The sequence below is a fragment of the Mirounga leonina genome, unplaced genomic scaffold (assembly GCF_011800145.1).
Source record: "Mirounga leonina isolate KUSES-001 unplaced genomic scaffold, KU_Mleo_1.0 Mir_447, whole genome shotgun sequence".
NCBI classification, from domain to species: domain Eukaryota; kingdom Metazoa; phylum Chordata; class Mammalia; order Carnivora; family Phocidae; genus Mirounga; species Mirounga leonina.
Genome location: NW_023270757.1, coordinates 5,570,416 through 5,594,814, shown reverse-complemented (window position 1 = coordinate 5,594,814; position 24,399 = coordinate 5,570,416). Strand labels below are relative to the sequence as shown.

Here is a 24,399-nt window from a genome sequence, read left to right as displayed (position 1 = left end):
AAGCAGTTTATTCATTTCCCTAAAGGACAAAAGATACACACACACACACACACACACACACTTTTTTCCCCATAATTCAAAGGTCAGGGGAAAAGCAATCAAAAGAATGCTTGCTTTCTGGAAGTCAGAGAGTTCAACTATAAAACTAAGGGTAGACCCTTCACCTTCAGATCCTAACCTGTTATTTTAACCTCCTGAACCATGCTGCTTTCACAATTCTTATGTTTCTGCTTTAGAAATGGTATGAATGTCTGCTATATGCACTGGGGGTATTTTATGTTTCTAATTTTTGTCACTGCGGGAAAACCTTCTGTATTTCAGTTGCAATCAACAACAATCGAGAAGGATGTCTCTGTATGCATAATAGTGTTTATTTTAATTCTGGATCCCTCACCTCTCCCCAATCCTCATGCCTCAAATTTTCCTGAACCACCTCCTCCTACCCCCACCCCCCACTTCGGGTGTCATAATCCTTTAAACACAAAGAGAACTGTTATTCATCTCAAGTAGGATCTAGCCATTTAGAACTTGACTAGCTGTCTTGATCTTTTTCTCACAGCAAGAATAAAGAGAACAAAGAAATATTTGTTTCCTCTTTTGAAACAAAGCAAGACCTAAATAATCAGAGTGTATACACTGAACAGATGCTTATTGGTAATCTGCAATGCACTGGGCCTCGTGCTGTGGGGAATACGAATATTCTAAAGAATCAAAGTCAGATGAGACCATGAAGGCCTGTCCATCAGTAATTATAAAGCAAGGAAGAAAATTATCTAATGCTACTAAATATGGATAAACAGGAAGTGCAAAAGGGTGGAGGAGACCAGGAGGTCTTCATGGCAGAGTGAGCACGTTAGCCTTGAAGGATACATATGGTTTAGATTTGTGAAAATGCCCTTTCTCTTCAGCCTCTCACTGAGAGAGGCTTCCTGTCACTAGCGTCTGTCTATGCACTTGCGTGAAGAAGAATCACTTGCCATTCTGATCCTTGGGTGAAAATGATGCTGGTTTTCTTGTATCTGGCCTTACTTATTAAAGACTAAGATGGCATCATCATTTAATGTGCAATGATATAATTATGAAATCATCTTTGATGGTAACTTGCCTTTTTCTCCAACAATTTTAATAAAACAACCTAAAATGTATTCTAATTACCCTTCTTCATAAAGCTTAGGACTCCTGGACTAACTATATGGCAACCTTTCTCATTTATAATATGGTAAATTACTTCACAACATGACTGGAACATTTCATTGAAAAAATTGGGATTCTTTTTTTGCACCTTTTGTTTACTGAGATCCTAAATAAAAGGTTTAGATCAAAACACACAAAATGCAGAAACTCACTAGTAGAGCAGTTTGAAATGGATTAGAATACCTTAAACTAAAAGCTCCTATTTTTTTTTTTTTTACAAGTTGCAGCCCAACCTGACGGAAGCTTGACTGTCTACAAGATAAATGCACTTTTCCACAAGAAAGCAAAATAAGTATGACTATTTTTAAAAATCACGTGAAGCTTAAAGCCAGCTCTGCCCGTAACACATGGGGCTCTGTATCTGTTACTCTTCAACAGCTTCTGTAAGGAGTGCACAGGTAAAACGCATGATTACTTTCAGAGAAGAGCAAGGGACAATTTCCCGGCGGCCTAATTATTTCAGAAACTCCAACCCTAGGTAGATACAAGACAACAGAGGTAGGTATAGAAGGAATCATCTGCAGAGTTCTTCCTCTCTCTCGTAATTACTGACGTGCTCTCCAGAGCACCCCCATGCATCCAGGGAAAGGGAAGGGTACGAGCTGGCTCTTAAATTTCTTCACAAAGTGACTCTCATGTACCATTAAGAGTCAATAGACAATTCAAGTCAAATAAAGATTTTTGCCTTTAGAATCTGATAATTTTCAGTGACAAATAAGGCTAGATAATGGCTTCAGAACAGATAATACTGGTTTTGGTAAATGGTCAGAAAAAAGATGGCAAAGATAACAATAATACAAATAGGACCCACTTACTAAGGGACTAGTGTGTGCCTAACCATCTTGATCATCATGGTTACACCTTAAGGATCTGATACACATTTTGCAGATAAGGAAACGAAACAGAAGTATAGAGAGAAATAACTTATCCAAGACCCTACAACCAGAAAATGGCAATACCCAAGTCCCTCTTAATTCCAAAGCCTGTGTTCATCCATTTAATCAAGATTTGCTGTACCTATGTCTGAATTAAATAATCATATATAAAAAATAGAATTGTTTTAAAAGATTATATGCTGATGTGAAAAGGTTTCCAATATACATAATTAGGTTTTTTTAAGAAGTGGAGAGTAGGAGGTGTAATATGATCCCTGATTTATAAGTAAATACAGAAAAATTGCATATATATGACATATATATACACACATACAAACATACACATCACTGGCATGTGCACAAATTATTTTTGAGGAATTACTAAAAAAAAATCATGGGCAGTGGCTATGGGTAGAGTCTGTTGAAGAGGGAGACTGTCATATTTTATATTTCATTGTGTATGTTTCTCAATATTCTAACTTGTATAACTACATATTTTTATTACTATGTTTTTAAAGACAACAGGTGTTATCTGAGGAGAGATATTTATGGCCATTTTAACTATCTATCTGAATTTTTAAATAAAACTAACAAACATTATCATATAAAAATAGTTCTAGAAACTACATAAAAAGAATGATTCAAATTGTATTTTTTTCATTTCATCTATCCTTATAAACAGCTATATGAAGAAGCGCCTGGGTGGCTCAGTCGGTTAAGTGTCCGACTCTTGGTTTCGGCTCAGGTCATGATCTTGGGGTAGTGAGATCAAGCCCCCATCAGGCTCTGTACTCAGCTCGGAGTCTGCCTGACGATTCTCTCTCTGCCTCTCCCTCTGCCCCCTGCTCATGTGCTCTCTCTCAAAATAAATAAATCTTTAAAAAATGATATAAAAAGATGCCTTAATATATATGAATTAAGAGTCCTTGTCATTATAGCATAGGTTAAGAGGGCATGCTATGGAATCAAACTGCCTGGGTGCAAATCCCCTATGTACCATTCCCTATGTGCCACCTATTTCCAAGCTCTGTGATGTTGTGCCGCTCAGTTAACCTCTCTGTGCCTCATTTTTTCAGTTACTAAAAGGCAATAATAATATCATCACCCTAAAAGCCTTGTAAGCCTTTACATGAGCACATGTAAAGGACTCGAAATACTACCTATGACCTAGCAAGTACTCCATCCTATATCTATGCAACTATAATTGCAACCATGCAATTCTCTATGTTTGCAGTTATAATCATTACCACCATTATTAGAATAATATTTTTCAAGTAATTGCATTCTATAATATAGGTTACTGTTCTCCCCATTCCCTATCAACTTAATGGATTAAGTGCACCTGGACCAATGTAAATGAATTAGGTGAAAATAAAATCATAAAATGATTTAAAAAATTAAAAAATGATAAAAAGAAGAAATTGAAAATTCTGTTGTCTTTCTTACAGTAATATTCTGCACTACAAAGTCAGGAACTTCATCATTTGTGGGGTTGATGATAATGTAAAATGGTATCTCCAAGGAGCGTCGCTTCCCATCTGTGACATACACCATGAACTGGTCAGCTGTTGGTTCCATCCTCAGATGCCTGGCCTGCACATAGTTAATATGCAATGCTTTCATGTCTTTCCACTGGAACGAACCTAGAGCACACCAACACGGAGCAGGTAAATAAGAAAAACATTTTTTTTCCAAGCTACTGGTTCTTAATCCTTAACCCAATAGCTTATTTCTCAGAAAAGCAAATAAGAGATCATTGCAGTTGACCTAAGAATCAGCTATCAGGGGTTACTATAATGTCTTTCAGCCATCAACATAAAAACAGATATCCATAAATCATAAGGGAGGATTACAATTTGCACAGAGAACAGAAGGGCGATAACTGCTAACCAGAATGTGTAGGGACTTCATGACTGTTCTTTATATAGTTAGAACAAAGGTAAGAGAGACCTTCCCTTGATTAAAACCACTGCCCCCATATAAATAGTTCTTGGCAGGCTTGAGTAAGAAAGAGACTATCTCTTTCATACAAAGGCAAAACAAGAGTCAGTCAATCATCTGCCTACTTGACGTACACATCAAGCGACGGGTTGGATTGAATGGAATTAGCTGACCTGCTGTTTTGGTATTTTGACATTGCCCTAAATCAAAAGAGAAAAACGCTCTATGTTGAGCATTAAGTCACAGGCCAAACTGCGTACCTTTAATGCAATAAATCTTTTCCCCACAGCTTTATTGAGATATAACTGACATATAACATTGTAGGTTTAAGATTTAGTTAACACATTATCCACCTCACGTGATTACCATTTTGTAGTTTTTATAGTGAGAATATTAAAATTCTACTCTCAAATTAACTTTCAGGTATACAATACAGCATTAATTATAGTCACCATGCTGTACCTTAGCTTCCTGGAAATTATTCCTCTTATAACTAAAAGTTTGTACCCTTCAACCAGCAACTCTCCATTTCTCCCACCCTTCAGCCCCTGGTAACCACTATTCTACTCTGTTTCTATGAGTTCAATGGTCTTAGATTCCACATATAAGTGAGATCATACGGTATTTGTCTTTCCCTAATGTATTTCACTTAGCATAATGCCGTCAAGGTCCATATATGTTGTTGCAAATAGCAGGATTTCCTTGTCATGGCTGAATAATATTCTATTATGTATTTAATATCACATTTTCTTTATCCATTCACCCATCAATGGACACTTAGGTTGTTTCCATGTGTTGGCTATTGTGAATAACGGTGCAATGAACATGGGAGTATCGATATTTCTTTGATATCCTGTTTTCATTTCCTTTGGATATATACCCAGAAGTGGAATTGCTGGATCACATGATAGTTCTATTTTTAATTTTTTGAGGAATCTCCATAGTGGCTGTGCCAATTTACATTCCCACCAACAGTGCACAATGTTATCTTTTCTTCGCATCCTCACCAGCATTTGTTACTCTTGTCTTTTTGATAAGAGCTGTTCTAACAGATGGGAGGTGATACCTCTTTGTGGTTTAGATTGGCATTTCCCTGATGATGAGTGATGTTGAGCACCTTTTCACGTACCTGTTTGCCATTTGTTTGTCTTCTTTGGAGAAATGTTTACTCAAGTCTTCTGCCCATTTTTAAATCAGATTATTTGGGCTCCTTTGCTATTAAGCTGTAAGAGTACCTTATACATTTTAGGTATTAATCCCTTACCAGATATATGGTTTACAAATATTTTCTCCCATTCCGCAGTTGCCTTTCCATTTTGTTGATTGTTTCTTTTGTTCTGTAGAAGTTTTTTTAGTTTGATATGGTCTTACTTTGTTGATCTTTGCTTTTGGTGTCAAATCCAAAAAACCACTGCCAAGACAAATACCCAGGAGTTTACCACCTATATCTTCTTGTAGGAGTTTTATGATCTTGGGTTTTACACTCAGGTCTTTAATCTATTTTTGAGTTCATTTTTTTGCATGGTGTAAGATAATGGTGCATTTTCATTCTTTTGCATATGGCTGTCCAGTTTTCCCAACACCATTTATTGTCCTTTTCCCATTGTATATTCTTGGCTCTTTTGTCATAAATTTAATGACCATATATGAGTGGACTTACTTCTGAGCTCTCTATACTGTTCTATTGAGCTACATGCCTGTTTTTATGCCAACACCATTCTGTTTTAATTACTATAGCTTTGTAATATAATTTGAAGTCAGAAAACATGACGACTCCAGCTTTGTTCTTTCTCAAGATTGCTTTGGCAACTCAAGGTTCCATAGAAATTTTAGGACTGATTTTTCTATTTCTGTGAAAAATGTCATTTGAATTTTGATCATGATTGCCTTGAATGGGTAGTACGGCTTTGGGTAGTATGGACATTTTAACATTAACACTTTTGATTCATGAATATATCTTTCCATTTGTTTGTGTCTTTTTCAATTTCTTCCATCAGGACATCAATTCTATGTCTTCCAGTTTTGGGTGTATAAATCTTTCACTTCCTTGGTTAAACTTATTCCTAAGTATTTTATTGTTTTTGATGCTATTGTAAATGAAATCGTTTTATTTCTTTTTCAGGTAGTTCATCATTGGTGTAGAGAAATACAACTGATCTTTTCATGATCATTTTGTATCCTAAAACTACTTAATTTGCTGACTTGTTCTAACAGTTTTTTGGTGAAATCTTTAAAAAATTTTTACATATAACATCATCCCCAAACAGAGCCAATTTTACTTCTTCCTTTTATTTTTATGCCTTTTATTTCTTTTTCTTGCCTAATTACTCTGGCTGGGACTTTCAATACTATGTTGAATAGGAATGGAAGGAGTGGGCACACTTGTTTTGGTCCTTATCTTGGAGAGTAAGTTTTTAACTTTTCACTGTTGAATATGATGCTAGTTGCGAATTCATCATATATGGCTTTATTATGTCAAGATATATTACTTCTATACCCAATTTGTTGAGTTTTTATCATAAAACATTGGTGAATTTTGTCAAATGCATTTTTAGTATCTATAGAGATGATCATAGAATTTTTGTCTTTTCTATCAACGTGGTGTATCACATTTATTGATTGGCATATGTTGCCATCCTTGCATCCCTGGTATAATTTCCCTTTGATCATGGTGTATGATTCTTTTAATCTGCTACTGAATTCAATTTGTTAATATTTTGTGGGGAATTTTTGCATCTATATTCTTCAGGGATATTGATCTGTGGTTTTTTGTTGTTGTTTTTTTCATAGTATCCTTACCTGGCTTTGGTATCAGGGTAATTCTGGTCTTATAAAATGAGTTTGGGAGTTTTCCTCCTATTCAATTTTTTGCAAGAGTTTAACAGTAGTGTTAATTCTTCTTTAACAATTTCATAGAACCTGTAAAGACATCTGGTCCTGGGCTTTTCTTTGTTAGAGGTTTTGAATTACTGATTAAATCTCCTTTCTTATTATTGGTCTATTCAGGGTTTCTAGTTCATGATTCCGACTTCATAGATTTTATGCTTCTAGGAATTTATCCATTTCTTTTAGGTTGTCTAGTTGGTTGATGTATAATTGTTCATAGTAGTCTCTTATGATCCTCTGTATACCTGTGATATCAGTTGTATTATCTCTTCTTTCATTTCAAGTTTTATTTATTTAAGTCCTCTCTTTTTCATGGTAAGTCTAGGTGAAGGTTTGCCAATGTTGTTTATCCTTTTGAAAGACCATGTCCTAGTTTCATCAATCTTTTCTACTGTTTCTCCAATCTCTATTTTACTTATTTTTACCGTCATCTTTGTTGCCTCCTTCTTTCTGCTAACTTAGGGCTTATTTTGTTCTTTTTTTTTTTTAATTTTTTTTTTTTTAGATTTTTATTTACTTATTCATGAGAGACAGAGAGAGAGAGAAAGAGAGAGAGAAGCAGGCTCCCAAGGAGCAGGGAGCCCAATGCGGGACTCGATCCCAGGACCCTGGGATCATGACCTGAGCCGAAGGCAGATGCTTAACCATCTGAGCCACCCAGGCACCCGGGCTTATTTTGTTCTTATTTTTCTAGTTCCTTGAGTTATAAAGTTAGGTTGTTTATTTGAGATCTTTTTTCTTTTTTAATGGAAGCGTTTGTCACTATAAGCTTCCCTCTTAGCATTGCTTTTGCTGCATCTTAGATATGGTATGTTCTGTTTCCATCTTTGCTTCAAGATTTTATTTATTTATTTATTACCTTTTTATTAAGAAATAATTGACATATATAACTGTGTAAATTTAAGGTGTAGAGCATGATGGTCTGATTTACATATACTGTGAACTGATTACAATAGGTTCAGCTAACATCCATCTTCTCATATAGATATGATTAAAAGAAGAAAGAAAAAAGGAAAAAAAAAATTGTCCTGTGATAAGAATTCAGGATTTTTAAAAAATTTCATCTTTGACCCATTGGTTGTTCAGGAGTATCTTAAATTACACATATTTGTGAATTTTCTACTTTTCCTCCTGTTACTGATTTTTAATTTCATACCATTGTGGTCAGAAAAGATACTTGGTATGATTTCACTCTTTTAAAATTTGCTAAGACTTGTTTTGTGATGCATGATATGATTTATCCTGGAGAATGTTCCACACGTACTTGAGAAAAATGTGTATTCTGCTTTTGTTGGATGGAATTTAGTGTATATGTCTACTGGGTTCATTTGGTCTAATATACAGTTTAAGTCCACTGTTTCCTTGTTGATTTTCTGGCAGATGATCTATCCACTGTTGAGAGTACTGAAGTCCCCTACTATTATTATATTGCTGTCATTACTTCCTTCAGATCTGTTAGCATATGCTTAATATTTTAAGGTGCTCCAATTTGTATGCATATAATTTTACAATTGTTATATTCTCTTGATGAATTGACCCCTTTATCATTTTACAGTAACCTATGTCTCTTGTTATAGTTTTAATATAAAGTGTACTTCATCTGTTATAAATACCCCTTCTCTCTTTTGGTTTCCATTTGCATGAAATATTTTTTTTATCCCTTCATTTTGAGCCTATGTGTGTCCTTAAAGCTGACATTAGTCTCTTGTAGGCAGCATGTAGTTCGGTCTTGTTTTTTTCTATCCAATCAGTCATTCTATTAATTCAATTAATCTTAAACCTTTATTTTTTAAAATTTTTTATTGTTATGTTAATCACCAGACATTACATCATTAGTTTTTGATGTAGTCCATGATTCATTGTTTGTGCACAACACCAAGTGCTCCATGCAGAACGTGCCCTCTTTAATACCCATCACCAGGCTAACCCATCCTCCCAGCCCCCTCCCCTCTAGAACCCTCAGTTTGTATTTCAGAGTCCATCATCTCTCATGGTTCGTGTCCCCCTCTGATTCCCCCCCTTCATTCTTCCCCTCCTGCTATCTTTTTTTTTTTTTTTTAACATATATTGCATTATTCGTTTCAGAGGTACAGATCTATGATTCAACAGTCTTGCACAATTCACAGCACTCACCATAGCACATACCCTCCCCAGTGTCTATCACCCAGCCACCCCATCCCTCCCACCCCACCCCCCACTCCAGCAACCCTCAGTATGTTTCCTGAGATTAAGAATTCCTCATATCAGTGAGGTCATATGATACATGTCTTTCTCTTTTTGACGTATTTCACTGAGCATAATACCCTCCAGTTCCCTCCACGTCATTGCAAATGGCAAGATTTCATTCCTTTTGATGGTTGCATAATATTCGATTGTATATATATACCACATCTTCTTTATCCATTTATCTGTCGATGGACATCTTGGCTCTTTCCACAGTTTGGCTATTGTGGACATTGCTGCTATAAAAATCGGGGTGCATGTACCCCTTCAGATCTCTACATTTGTATCTTTGGGGTAAATACCCAGTAGTGCAATTGATGGATTGTATGGTAGCTCTTATTTTCAACTTTTTGAGGAACCTCCATACTGTTTTCCAGAGTGGCTGCACCAGCTTGCATTCCCACCAACAGTGTAGGAGGGTTCCCCTTTCTCCACATCCCCGCCAAAATCTGTCATTTCCTGACTTGTTAATTTTAGCCATTCTGACTGGTGTGAGTGGTATCTCATTGAGGTTTTGATTTGGATTTCCCTGATGCCGAGCGATGTTGAGCACTTTTTCATGTGTCTGTTGGCCATTTGGATGTCTTCTTTGGAAAAATGTCTGTTCATGTCTTCTGCCCAGTTCTTGATTGGATTCTTTGTTCTTTGGGTGTTGAGTTTAATAAGTTCTTTATAGATTTTGGATACTAGCCCTTTATCTGATATGTCATTTGCAAATATCTTCTCCCATTCTGTTTGTTGTTTTTTGGTTTTGTTGACTGTTTCTTTTGCTGTGCAAAAGCTTTTTATCTTGATGAAGTCCCAATAGTTCATTTTTGCCCTTGCTTCCCTTGCCTTTGGCGATGTTTCTAGGAAGAAGTTGCTGCGGCTGAGGTCGAAGAGGTTGCTGCCTGTGTTCTCCTTTAGGATTTTGATGGGACTCCTGTCTCACATTGAGGTCTTTCAACCATTTGGAGTCTATTTTTGTGTGTGGTGTAAGTAAATGGTCCAGTTTCATTCTTCTGCATGTGGCTATCCAATTTTCCCAACACCATTTGTTGAAGAGACTGTCTTTTTTCCATTGGACATTCCTTCCTGCTTTGTCAAAGATGAGTTGACCATAGAGTTGAGGGTCCATTTCTGGACTCTCTATTCTGTTCCATTGATCTATGTGTCTGTTTTTGTGCCAATACCATACTGTCTTGATGATGACAGCTTTGTAATAGAGCTTGAAGTCCGGAATTGTGATGCCACCAGCTTTGCTTTTCTTTTTCAACGTTCCTCTGGCTATGCGGGGTCTTTTCTGGTTCCATACAAATTTTAGGATTATTTGTTCCATTTCTTTGAAAAAAGTGGATGGTATTTTGATGGGGACAGCACTGAATGTGTAGATTACTCTAGGTAGCATTGACATCTTCACAATATTTGTTCTTCCAATCCATGAGCATGGAACGTTTTTCCATTTCTTTGGTGTCTTCCTCAATTTCTTTCAGGAGTATTTTATAGTTTTCTGAGTACAGATCCTTTGCCTCTTTGGTTAGATTTATTCCTAGGTATCTTATGGTTTTGGGTGCAAGTGTCAATGGGATCGACTCCTTAATTTCTCTTTTTTCTGTCTTCTTGTTGGTGTATAGGAACGCCACTGATTTCTGTGCATTGATTTTATATCCTGCCACTTGACTGAATTCCTGTATGAGTTCTAGCAGTTTTGGGGTGGAGTCTTTTGGGTTTTCCACATAAAGTATCATATCATCTGCAAGGAGTGACAGTTTGACTTCTTTGCCGATTTGGATGCCTTTGATTTCTTTTTGTTGTCTGATTGCTGTGGCTAGCACTTCCAATACTATGTTGAATAGCAGTGGTGATAGTGGACATCCCTGCCGCATTCCTGACCTTAGGGGGAAAGCTCTCAGTTTTTCCCCATTGAGAATGATATTTGCTGTAGGTTTCTCAGAGATGGCTTTTATGATATTGAGATATGTACCCTCTAGCCCTATACTCTGAAGAGTTTTGATCAAGAAAAGATGCTGTAGTTTGTCAAATGCTTTTTCTGCATCTATTGAGAGGATCATATGATTCTTGTTCTTTCTTTTGTTAATGTATTGTATCACGTTGATTGATTTGCGGATATTGAACCAACCTTGCAGCCAGGGATAAATCCCACTTGCTCGTGGTGAATAATCCTTTTAATGTACTGTTGGATCTTATTGGCTAGTATTTTGGTGAGAATTTTTGCATCCATGTTCATCAGGGATATTGGTCTGTAATTCTCCTTTTTGATGGGGTCTTTGGTTTGGGGATCAAGGTAATGGTGGCCTCCCAAAACAAGTTTGGAAGTTTTCCTTCCATTTCTATTTTTTGGAACAGTTTCAGAAGAATAAGTATTAATTCTTCTTGAAATGTTTGGTAGAATTCCCCTGGGAAGCCATCTGGCCCTGGGCCCTTGTTTGTTGGGAGATTTTGGATGACTGCTTCAATTTCCTTAGTGGTTATAGGTCTGTTCAGGTTTTCTATTTCTTCCTGGTTCAGTTTTGGTAGTTGATACATCTCTAGGAATGCATCCATTTCTTCCAGGTTATCTAATTTGCTGGCATAGAGTTGCTCATAATATGTTCTTATAACTGTTTGTATTTCTTTGGTGTTGGTTGTGATCTCTCCTCCTTCATTCATGATTTTGTTGATTTGGGTCCCTTCTCTTTTCTTTTTGGTAAGTCTGGCCAGGGGTTTATCAATCTTGTTAATTCTTTCAAAGAACCAGCTCCCAGTTTCATTGATCTGTTCTACTGTTCTTTTGGTTTCTATTTCATTGATTTCTGCTCTGATTTTTATGATTTCTCTTCTCCTGCTGGGTTTAGGCTTTATTTGCTGTTCTTTCTCCAGCTCCTTTAGGTGTAAGGTTAGGTTGTGTACTTGAGACCTTTCTTGTTTCTTGAGAAAGGCTTGTATTGCTATATACTTTCCTCCTAGGACTGCCTTTGCTGCATCCCAAAGATTTTGAACACTTGTGTTTTCATTTTCATTGGTTTCCATGAAGTTTTTTAATTCTTCTTTAATTTCCTGGTTGACCCATTCATTCTTTAGTAGGATGCTCTTTAGCCTCCATGTATTTGAGTTCTTTCCGACTTTCCGCTTGTGATTGAGTTCTAGTTTCAAAGCATTGTGGTCTGAAAATAGGCAGGGAATGATCCCAATCTTTTGGTACCAGTTGAGACCTGATTTATGACCTAGGATGTGATCGATTCTGGAGAATGTTCCGTGGGCACTAGAGAAGAATGTGTATTCCATTGCTTTGGGATGGAATGTTCTGAATATGTCTGTGAAGTCCATTTGGTCTAGTGTGTCATTTAAAGTCTTTATTTCCTTGTTGATCTTTTGCTTAGATGATCTGTCCATTTCAGTAGAGGGGTGTTAAAGTCCCCCACTATTATTGTATTGTTGTCGATGTGTTTCTTTGCTTTTGTTATTAATTGCCTTATATAATTGGCTGCTCCCACGTTAGGGGCATAGATATTTACAATTGTTAGATCTTCTTGTTGGATAGACCCTTTAAGTAGGATATAATGTCCTTCCTCATCTCTTATTACAGTCTTTTGTTTAAAATCTAATTTGTCTGATATAAGGATTGCCACCCCAGCTTTCTTTTGGTGTCCATTAGCATGGTAAATGGTTTTCCACCCCCTCACTTTCAATCTGGGGGTGTCTTTGGGTCTAAAATGAGTCTCTTGCAGACAGCATATCGATGGGTCTTGTTTTTTTATCCAATCTGATAGCCTGTGTCTTCTGATTGGGGCGTTTAGCCCATTTACATTCAGGGTAACTATTGAAAGATAGGAATTTAGTGCCCTTGTATTGCCTGTAAGGTGACTGTTACTGTATATTGTCTGTGTTACTTTCTGGTCTATGTTGCTTTTAGGCTCTCTCTTTGCTTAGAGGACCCCTTTCAAGATTTCTTGTAGGGCTGGTTTCATGTTTGCAAATTCCTTTAGTTTTTGTTTGTCCTGGAAGCTTTTGATCTCTCCTTCTATTTTCAATGACAGCCTAGCTGGATATAGTATTCTTGGCTGCATATTTTTCTCATGTAGTGCTCTGAATATATACTGCCAGTCCTTTCTGGCCTGCCAGGTCTCTGTGGATAGGTCTGTTGCCAATCTAATGTTTTTACTCTTGTAGGTTACAGATCTCTTCTCCCAAGCTGCTTTCAGGATTTTCTCTTTGTCTCTGAGACTTGTAAGTTTTACTATTAGATGTTGTGGTGTTGACCTATTTTTATTGATTTTGAGAGAGGTTGTCTGTGCTTCCTGAATTTTGATGCCTGTTTCCTTCCCCAAATTAGGGAAGTTCTCTGCTATAATTTGCTCCAATATACCTTCTGCCCCTCTCTCTCTTTCTTCTTCTTCTGGGATCCCAATTATTCTAATGTTGTTTCGTCTTATGGTATCACTTATTTCTCGAATTCTGCCCTCGTGATACAGTAGTTGTATATCTTTTTCTCAGCTTCTTTATTTTACATCATTTGGTCTTCTATATCACTGATTCTCTCTTCTGCCTCATATATCCTAGCAGTTTGCACCCCCATTTTTTATTTCACCTCATTAATAGCCTTTTTGATTTCGACTTGGTTAGATTTTAGTTCTTTTATTTCTCCAGAAAGTATTTCTCTAATAACTTTCCATGCTTTTTTCAAGCCCAGCTAGTATCTTTAAAGTGATTATTCTGAACTCTAGATCCGACATCATACTAATGTCAGTATTGAGTAGGTCCCTGGCAGTCGGTAGTACCTCTTGTTCTTTTTGTTGAGGTGACTTTTTCCATCTTGTCATTTTGTCCAGAGGAGAATAGATTAATGAGAGAACAAAATGCTAACAGGGTAACAATGTCCCCAGAAAATATACTCTAAACAAATCAGAAAAGACCTGAAGCTGGGGGAAAAGAAAGGGAAAGAAAGAAAAAAGAAAAAGAAGAAAAAGAAAAAGATAAAAACAAACAAAAACAGAACAAAACAAAACAAAAAAACCAGAATATGATCAAATAGGATCAGGCTGGTGCATAGATCAGTGCCACATGCTAGATTTTGGGTGTATTTTGGTCTGTTAGAAGAAAGTGCCTCCCAAAATTTTAAAGAAAGAAAAACTTACATATGTCCAAAAATAAGGGTTGTTATGATGAAGGGATGGAATATGACTGTAAAGATGAAAATTATAAAAAATTTTATAAATGGAATTGATAAGAAGTTGTTTGAAATAAGAAAGAAGAGGATTTTTTTAAAAAAAGGAAAAAAAAGGGAGAGAATGTGATCAGGCAGGAGAGTAGGAAAAAAACATACACTAGAGATTTAGGGTATATTTTGATCTGTTAGAAGAAACTATCTCAAAATTTTCAAGAGAGAACAACATATATATGCCAAAAATAAGGGTAACTACTATGAAGGGATAGAATATGACTCTAAAAATGAAAAATAAAAATGTTTTTTAAAAAAGGGATTGATAAGATGTTGGTTGAAAAAGGGAAAAAGAAAAATTCAAAAAAAAAAAAAAGACAGTTAAAAAAATTAACTTTGAAAGACTAAAGAATCATGGTAAAAAAGCCGTGAATTCTATGTGCCGTAGTCCCCTAGCGCTGGAGTTCTGCCGTTCTCATTGATCGGTAAACTTGGTCTTGGCGGGCTGTTCTCGCTGATCTTCTGGGGAGGGGCCTGTTGCCGTGGTTTCCAAATGTCTCTGCCGGAGGCGGAATTGCCCCGCCCTTGCCCCCTCCCGGCTAAGTAATCTGCTCGGGTTTGCTCCCCGGGGCTTTTGTTCCCTGCGAGCTTTCCGTACAGCTTTGGAGGCGGAGAGTGAAAATGGTGGCCTCCCAATCTCCGCCCCGGAGGAGCCGAGAACTCGGGGCCCCGCTCCTCAGTGAGCCCCCAGAGAAAGGCCGTCAGTCACTCCCGTCTCCCCGGTCTCCGGCCGCACTCTGTGCTCACCCGGCCTGTGACCGCGCGCCTCTATCTCTGGCACCCGACCCCGGGTGGAGTCTCCAAACCCAGCAGATCCCTGCGGTGCGCTCCCGCGCGGCTCCTCCCCGGGGAGGAAGGTGAGTCTCCCCGGATCTGCCACTTGTTGGGTCCCTGCTGGAGGAGCAGGGGCCCGACTGTGCCGTGGATCACGGTTTTTGGCCACCCCGAGCTGAGAGCCCGCGCCTGGGCTCCGCCTCTGCAGCCGGCTTCCCTGCTCCGATACCTGGGAGCTCTGCCACACTCAGGCACCCCCGGTCTTTCTGTGATCCCAAGGGTCCTGAGACCCCACTGTCCCAGAGGGTTCCACCCCCCACTTAGCCACCAGAGTGACGTCCCTCGGCGGAGCAGACTTTTAAAAGTTCCGATTTTGTCCTCCGCGGCTCTATCACTTGCCAGAAGCGGCCGACGGAGGCCCCTCCCCCGCCGTCTATCCTCCCGAATATCGCCTCGGATTCACTTCTCCGCACGTCCTACCTTCCAGAAAGTGGTCGCTTTTCTGATGAGAGAGTTGTTGCTCTTCTTTTCTTCGATCTGCTGTTGAGTTTGTAGGTGTTCAGAATGGTTTGATCCCTATCCAGCTGAATTCCTGAGAGGAGACGAAATCCAGGTCTCCTACTCCTCGGCCATCTTGCTCCGCCCCCCAACCAATTAATCTTAAACCTTTAAACTGGATATGCCCCAAAAGGTGCTTAAAGAATCATCTAGTTCATTTATTTCTAAGGTGTTGTCTTTGAATAAATAAATAAAGTGTTGTATTTGAATAATTTTGATTTGGGTGTCTGTTTTTGTTTCAGTTGTTATTGCCTGAAATACAAGAGCTATTTAAATATCTGAGATAGGGGCGCCTGGGTGGCTCAGTCGTTAAGCATCTGCCTTTGGCTCAGGTCATGAAACCAGGGTCCTGGGATCGAGCCCTGCATCGGGCTCCCTGCTCAGTGGGAACCCTGCTTCTCCCTCTCCCAGTCCCCCTGCTTGTGTTTCCTCTCTCGCTGTGTCTCTCTCTGTCAAATAAATACAATCTTTAAAAATAAATAAATAAACATCTGAGATACATTTTGGTTCCAAAATTTAAAGTCATCACCTTCAACATTTCAGGCTCTCTCTGTTACACCCATGATACACATCCTAGTCTTTTCTGCCAATGTCTATTAAAAGTGCTAAAAGATTGGGCACCTGGGTGGCTCAGTTGGTTAAGCGACTGCCTTCGGCTCAGGTCATGATCCTGGAGTCCCGGGATCGAATCCCGCATCAGGCTCCCTGCTTGGCAGGGAGTCTGCTTCTCCCTCTGACCCTCCTCCCTCTCATGCTCTCTGTCTCTCATTCTCTCTCTCTCAAATAAATAAATAAAATCTTTAAAAAAAAAAAGTGCTAAAAGATTAAGAGAAGGAGATCTATAAGCTCCCACCAGATTTATTCTATCACAGTATTCTGTGTTGCTCTGAAGGTCTTTTAAAACATTCTTTCTTACATATTTATTCTTATAGTTTTCATAAGTGAAATTTCCATTTAGTTTGAAGTAAACTCCCATACATGGGGCAATTCAAAATAGAAAATTAAAATGGGAAACAATAATACTCAAAAGTATCCACTATAATAATAATTCCTTGAGTGTACACAGTGCTTTGAACATTTTTGAGGTTCCTACTCAGTCATTCAGCATGATCTGGCCAGTCAGATCCATAGACAGAGGCGAGTTATCACCGATCATGAAGCCATGACTTACCTATGCTTACGCCCATATTGCTTTTTTCAAAACCTGCAGAAGGAAGCGTGTTTTCAAGGTAGCCAAACTGGGGAGGGGAAGCCAAAACAAACTCCAAGTCGTCTGCTGCAGTGTCAGGATCAGTGGCGGACAAATGGTTAATGGTAATGGCTGCAGAGAAACCCTCATCTACCACGAACATGGTACCTGCATGCAAACAACAACGCAATTATGACTTAGCGTGAAATCCTCTAATCAGAATAGTGAAGACAAAAGGGAGTGATTGCAATTCCAATTCAGAGAAGCCTCCCATATGCAAATATACTTCCATGAGAGATGTTCATTTCCTTTGGCATAATTTCTCCTTACAGTGAAAATATTCAGGGGTAATGGGTGGAATTTAATTTGACTTGTGGAATTATATTTTTTTTCTTGTACAAGCAAGCCAGACAATAATGGAAAGACAGCAGAAATACTAAATGCTCTAGCACAGCCCTTTAGTCATTCTCAAGGAACTCTGATTTCCCTTGTGTCTCTATAGAAGTGACAAATGAAAATAAGAATTGCCAAACTGTTTTAATGATAAGCCACTAAATGTAGTTTATGTACTTTTCAGGATCAGTTGTTACCTCTGTTTGTCAGAGCGTTAATTGCCTGTGAGCTATTATGAATTGCTCATAACGAACATTTTTTCATGCCTTGGTGCTTAATTATTCTGCAGGGATAATGCTTCCTTTCCAGAACATTGCTTGGGAGATAGTTTGCAAATTACAATAACATCCATACATATGCTTCTATTTTTTTTCTAAGAGACAGAACATATACATAATGCCTATTAAGCGATGACTTTCTAAAAAGCAAATAAGGTTAAATGTATATAAATGGTCTCTCTGGTATTTTCATTCTGCTCTAATAGAAATTATTATGGATAAAATAAATTTCTCTCTCTCTCCAGCAGGAAAATGATATTTTCCCACATGAAATAAAACCAGAATATTTGAGGATTCCAATGTTGTCCTCATCCCAACACACACACACTCATCACTTGCAAACACACTTGCATTCTCTCTCCATACAGAATTACCCACATTTTTAAACCAATAAATTCTTTTGCCTTGTAATCTTTTATAAATATGGAGTTTTCCACAAGTCGTGTGGAGGCAATTCTCGCAGGCAATTCTGTATGGTAGTTTTCCATTTTAACTATAATTCAAGTGCATTATTTCACTAACCCACAGGTATGACACGAGATGAGATAATGGAACTGTAATAGAAAAAAACATTGTCACCTATTGCAATTGAAGGTGATTGGTTGTCCACTGGATGTACCGTGATATTGAGGTCATACACTGGAAAGGACTCATGAAGAGGAACAGATGGATGAGGCCCGTTGTAGCAACAGCCATTCACGGAAGGGCCAGCTTCTCCATCCGAAACCACCAATGTAATGGTATCAAAACAAGGCACCAGGCCAATCTCACCACCTGGAAGATACAGCTATAGCTGAAACCTGACTTTTTAAAAATACAGAATACTAAGATGAAATCTACCTGCACCTCTTCTGTAAGCAAGAGCGGCGAGGAAAGGATCTTAGGTGGCTAACATGTAAAACTCAGTTTGATCACTATGGAAGGAAACAGTCATGAAAATAATGACAAAATGCTTGCCCATCTGTTGCCCCTGGTGAAATCCTTGACAGCCATCTCTCACCATATGGAGGGGCAAAAGGGGCTAACAAGGGTCTGACAGTTCACAAATGAACAAGGAAGAGACAAAGCTTGACTAGTGATGGTTTCATTCTTCCTGCCTCATTGTTTAGTGTTAGGACCAACCTCAGGGAGAGCAGAAGGCACCCTTGTCCTTCCAACTGCATTGTCTTCCCATTTACATTAACTACCTTAAATGAACAACCATCAACCACACCACCACAGTGAGGAGAAACAGAAGAAGCTGGGGAGGTGAAATAGAAAGACGAGCCACATTTTTGTCATTCGTTTCAATATTTTCCTCGTTATATAATAGCCAATGTTAGCAAAATAGCAACAGGACATGGGGAAAGAGTGGCATTTATTTTTGTTCTCCTTTCACTCTTTAGGGCTATGCATATGGGATTTAATATGGCCCCAACTGAAGCAATGAGAAGAAGAAGGAAAAAAATGTCAGATTAGACAGTTTATCAGCAACCTTGGGTTACTAACAGCACGGAGGTAGGTCCACTATCCAGAGGACATAAAAGTTGTGCAGATGTGCTTTTGGTAATTCTCATGCATCATCTTGAAAGCACCAAGAGGGAAGCAATTTTGTTTGAGTTTTGATGAGACAAGAGCACAAAAGATCAGGGAAGTCATCTCTTTTCACAAGACACGTTGGTCAAATGTACACAGTACTGTGCTTGGTATTATTCTACCCACTTAAGGACAAGGAAAATCAAGAGATGATATAACTGAGCAGTCAAATGATTGAAGAATGAGAAAACTGGGCTCTTAAGAAAAAATAAAGTTGACGTGGAGAGAATTAGAATTAAATAATCAGCCTTTAACTTTAGGAGCAGTAAAAAATAAGACGCCTCTTATCTATTCCTATTTATAAAAAATAAATTGGCATAAAGCTCATTTATTCCTCATTCACTTGATAAATATATATTATTTAATGGCTCCTACGTGATCATTAGTGTTCTGGGTGCTCCAGCAGAGAATCAGGCAGACATTATGAAAGCGTCAACAGACAGTTCAAAAGAATGTCAAATGCCAAAAGACCTATTATGTGTCAGGCACTGACACAATCTAATGGCCAAGGAATAAACGCAGTTTGGTTAGAATATCACAGTTGGGTGTATGTACTAAGAGAAACCATATGGAACTGCCACCATTAAGTCATTATTTTACCAGTTAAATGGAAAATTCATATATCTCAGCCTGAATATGTACAAGGGGCTGAGGGTGAAGAAAGATGAAAAGTTTTGGCGGACAGGGGCATGGGGGCAGGGCACACATGGCAGAGAGAGTCAGAGAAGCCTTTCCAGATGTCTCTGCTTGCTTTACACTGAGCATTAAATGATGAGTAGTTTACCAGGCAGATGAGGCAGAGAACTGGGATGGAGGAAGGAGGACCTGCGCGGAGAGGGAGCCAAGAAGAGAAATGGAAAAATCATTCCAGGAAGAGTAGACAGCTTTTTTAAAGGAAAAAAAAAAAAGCAAACATAGTATCTTCTGTAACTATAATTTTAATATAATGGAGGCATTACATTTACAGAAAAGCTGGAAAACCCGGCTGAACATCTAGTCACAAAAAAGCCTACAACATGGGCGGAGAATTCTCTACCTTGAATGGAGCAGGTCTAAGGATATGATTTATACTTAAAACTGTTAACCACAGGGCGGCTGGGTGGCTCAGTTGGTTAAGCGACTGCCTTCGGCTCAGGTCATGATCCTGGAGTCCCTGGATTGAGTCCCGCATCGGGCTCCCTGCTCAGCAGGGAGTCTGCTTCTCCCTCTGACCCTCCTCCCTCTCATGCTCTCTGTCTCTCATTCTCTCTCTCTCAAATAAATAAATAAAATCTTAAAAAAAAAAACTGTTAACCACAGCATTGTTTTACAAAGTTTTTTTGAATGACTTCATGCTTAATGGGGAGAAGAGCAGGTTAATAATGTCATTTTACATCATAAAATATTATTTGATTTTTAAAACTTACATTTACAATAACTTTGTAACATTTAACAACTAATCAACGTTTTAGCTGATAATCTCAATCAAAAAAGTAATCAACAAAACTGCACATACAACATGATTGACAACTATGTAAAAAAATATGATTAGAAGAAAGAATACAGGGGCACCTGCGTGGCTCAGTCAGTTAAGCATCTGCCTTCGGCTCAGGTCATGATCCTGGAGTCCCAGGATCAAGCCCCACGTCGGGCTCCCTGCTCAGCAGGGAGTCTGCTTGTTCCTCTCCCTTTTCTCTCCACAACCCCCCACCTCATGTTCTCTCTCTCTCTCTCCCTCACTCACTCTCTCTCTCTCAAATAAATAAATAAATCTTTTTTTAAAAAATGAAGGAAAAGGGGTGCCTGGGTGGCTCAGTCGTTAAGCGTCTGCCTTCGGCTCAGGTCATGGTCCCAGGGTCCTGGGATCGAGCCCCACGTCGGGCTCCCTGCTCAGCGGGGAGTCTGCTTCTCCCTCTCCCACTCCCCCTGCTGTGTTCCCGCTCTCGCTGTGTCTCTCTCTGTCAAATGAATAAATAAAATCTTTAAAAAAAAAAAATGAAGGAAAAGTACTATAATACTGAAATGTTAAGAGTGACCATTTTTGAGAGGTAAGTAGGTGATTTTTCAAAATTTCATTATGCTTTCCACACTTTCCAAGTTTTTTTCTCTTTTGAAATGGGCAGGTAGTTTTATTTTTATCATCATGGAAAGCAACTAAAATAATGGTGGCAAAATTATCCTCAGGTGGCCTTTATAATCAACAGACAGAGGCAAGAGCAGAGCCATTGAAACTTCGGGTCTTGTAGTACTGTGATTCTTTATACTCTCTCCCACACAGTGCTAAAAAACTACCAATTGAGTCATTGGGAGAATGTTACCAGGAAACCTATCATTCAAATAACAAACCATCTTTCGAATTGGCAGTGTTTCTGCTAATTTAGTAACACAACAACAACAATAAAATACCCATCTATCTGAAGTAATTTGCCTCATGTCCTACTAGGTCTTATAAAAAAAAAAAATGAGTTCACACTTCCTCACGTGGCTATCACACCAAAGGGATTTATAAAGATGTACACCTGTTGTTTAGCACTTGGAGCAAGGCACTGGCAGAGGAGACAGCTTAATCTCACCCCTAATGTATCTATGCTGCATTAGCCCGCCCCAGATGTGAAAATTATGTAAAAACCCACAGACCAATAGTCGTTGGGCTGTGGCCCCTTTTTTGCTAGTCTGAGATCTATTGCGGAAATCAAAATGAAGCACCTAGATGTGGACTCTTGAGGGACATCGAGCAGGTGGACTCTGCCCCCCAGGCCAGGAAAATCAGCAATAAAACCCTTCCTAAGACTAAACACACTTAAGAAGATAAGGAGATACCATTTTCATAAAAAAAGATGTCCGGCGGAGTGATTAAAATGTGCCCTACTAATTGACCGTAAAACAACTGGTATCCTAATAAATCATCATTTTCCAAAGTACATATAAAAATGCTATTTCACAATATCTCCCCCACCCCTGTTTCCAAATTCATCCTTCACTATCTCAATCCCCCCACCCTGGGATCCCTCTCCCACTTGCTGCTTGTATTCTCCCTGTGTTCTCAAATAAGAAAGTGATTTGAATTTTGATACCTCTTATTCCCTGCACCCTCACCTGGCCTTCTATACCCCATCCTGCTTCCCACGGAATCTACAGATGAGAGCGGCATATGGATGAGGACACATGAAATTATAATTGAGTAGCAATAAAAGGGAGTTAGGGAAGTATACAGGTATTATTACTGAGGAAGTGCACTCAAACCAGAGATCAGAAGATGTGCAAGGGGCAATGATCGATGAGGTACTGATATGGGACACTGTCCTCTTTGCATGTGAAGGGGTCCATCTACCCATTTACATTAAAAGTCCTTCACAGCTGAGTCTGGATTGTATTCCTCTGCAGCCCACAATGCCCAGTACTCTCTCTTGCAGATAACAGATGTTGAATTAATATTTTCCTTATTCGAACATTTTACATGGGGAACAAATGCCATTTGGGTAACAATATAATGTGATTTCAGAAATGAAAGAATGAAGCTAATAAACAAGCGTTTACTGTATCGCTAATCTGTGTCCACCGCTGACTATTGCTGTGGGCATTGCACAAAACATAAGATATCACCTTTGCTTTTCAGGAACTCAATAAAGGCAGACAGGTTACTTCTTAGGAGCTAGCTGGTGATTAAGTAAACGTTTTTTTTTTTTATTAAGTAATCTCTGTACCCAACATGGGGCTCGAACTCATGACCCCAAGAACAAGAGTCATGTGCTCTACCAACTGAGCCAGTCAAGTGCCCCTTAAAATTAATATTATAATTATCATAGGGTGCTTACTTCAGGCATTTCTGCTATGATGTATGGATCCCAAAGCTGTGATGGTCAAATAAAGTCTTCTTCAAACTGACCAAAAAGGAATGCAGACAACCCAGGGTGAATTAAAGGTCTAAGGGGGAAGCATCGGAAACAAAGCAGCAATAATACGTGCTCCTTCTCCATTCTGAAATTCATTACATTACTGAGATCAGAAATCCTTCTAAATATGGTGATTATACTTACAAAAGGGGATACAGACTGCTGCTTCTGCTGCTTTTTTTTTAAAGGAAGCAAGCATTAAGACTGTTCGATTATCCGAGTGCCCAGCAAGGAGTGGGGTTACGACTCTGTGGTGGTGCCTGCATCCGCTCACTCACACTGGTCACCGTGTGATCACTCACCTGTGTGTTTGTATGTCACAGCCCCTGAGATGACATCTCCCTGAGAGAACTGATCCACTGTGACTCCAGCTTTCCTCACCACGCCATGCTGAGGCTCTCGAGCGATCACAAACATCAGCTTCAAGTCATCACTGTCCACATCAGTAGCCAAAATGTATTCAGAGGTGATGACCACCTCTTCGCCCTCTGAGCAATGCATCATGGGGATGAGGTCAGCCTTTAGGATTGGTGGCTCATCATTTACAGGGAACACCTAGGGGGAAAAATGCATGTTTTCAAGAAAAAATAAAGCAATGACAAATTGCCCAACTGGTAAACCATAGCTCATCATTGGAATGACAGGCATTTTCGATCTTCCAGACACAAGAAACAATAGCCATGGAATTTGGCCAAGCAGGCTGTATCTTCTCCCCATATGAACCATCTTGTTCTAAGAAATGGCCAACATGAGAGACATTTGAGGTAGGAATGGAAGAGTATGGTTATGGTTTGGGACTCAAAGCTCTCATTTGTTTCTAGAGAGACAAAATATAAATGTAATACAAAGCAGTCTTCACACTAAAGTCCCTATCCTCCTTCGTTATATTCACACATATTCCAGAGGAAATCTGGTCCTTGTGGTCTGATGCATTTATATTTACCACACCAGAGTTATTTATATTTCAAATTATTTGGTGATTACAAAGCTTTCATCGACCCTCAACTTCCTGCCACCCAGGAAGTTTCTCCAAACTTACAATAAGCAGCAGCTTATTTCGAACATTTTGAGTTACCTCTGAAACTCTATAACCATTAAATCAATCCCAGGCTTCAACTTGACAAAACATTTTTCTCTCATTGTCATGAAAATAAAGCTCTAAGTAGAAAGGGAAAAAAGAGCAATATGGGTCCACCCTGGCTCTCCGAATCTAACAGGATGATGCAGACACTTGAAAAGGCAAGTCTTTTATTGTTTTTTAATCTTTAAAAAAGATTTATTTATTTATTTGAGAAAGAGAGAGAGAGAACGCAAGCAGGGGGAAGGGCAGAGGTGGTCACGCAACAGAGGGAGAGGGAATCCCAAGCAGACTCCACACGGAGTGTGGGGCTCAATCTCACGACCCTGAGATCCTGACCTGAGCTGAAATCAAGAGTTGGGGGCT

General features: G+C 38.8%; 1 protein-coding gene across 1 annotated transcript in view; it reads right to left on the bottom strand.

The window, feature by feature from the left end:
• The window catches only part of FREM1 (FRAS1 related extracellular matrix 1), a 236,825-nt gene that overhangs the window by 69,445 nt on the left and 142,981 nt on the right, over positions 1–24,399 (bottom strand). Inside the window, exons 19-22 of the mRNA XM_034987965.1 lie at positions 23,258–23,510; positions 18,088–18,282; positions 16,820–17,005; positions 3,516–3,712 (exon numbers count right to left, since the gene is read on the bottom strand). Coding sequence (XP_034843856.1) covers positions 3,516–3,712; positions 16,820–17,005; positions 18,088–18,282; positions 23,258–23,510 — 831 coding nt within the window. The remainder of the gene's footprint in view (positions 1–3,515; positions 3,713–16,819; positions 17,006–18,087; positions 18,283–23,257; positions 23,511–24,399) is intronic.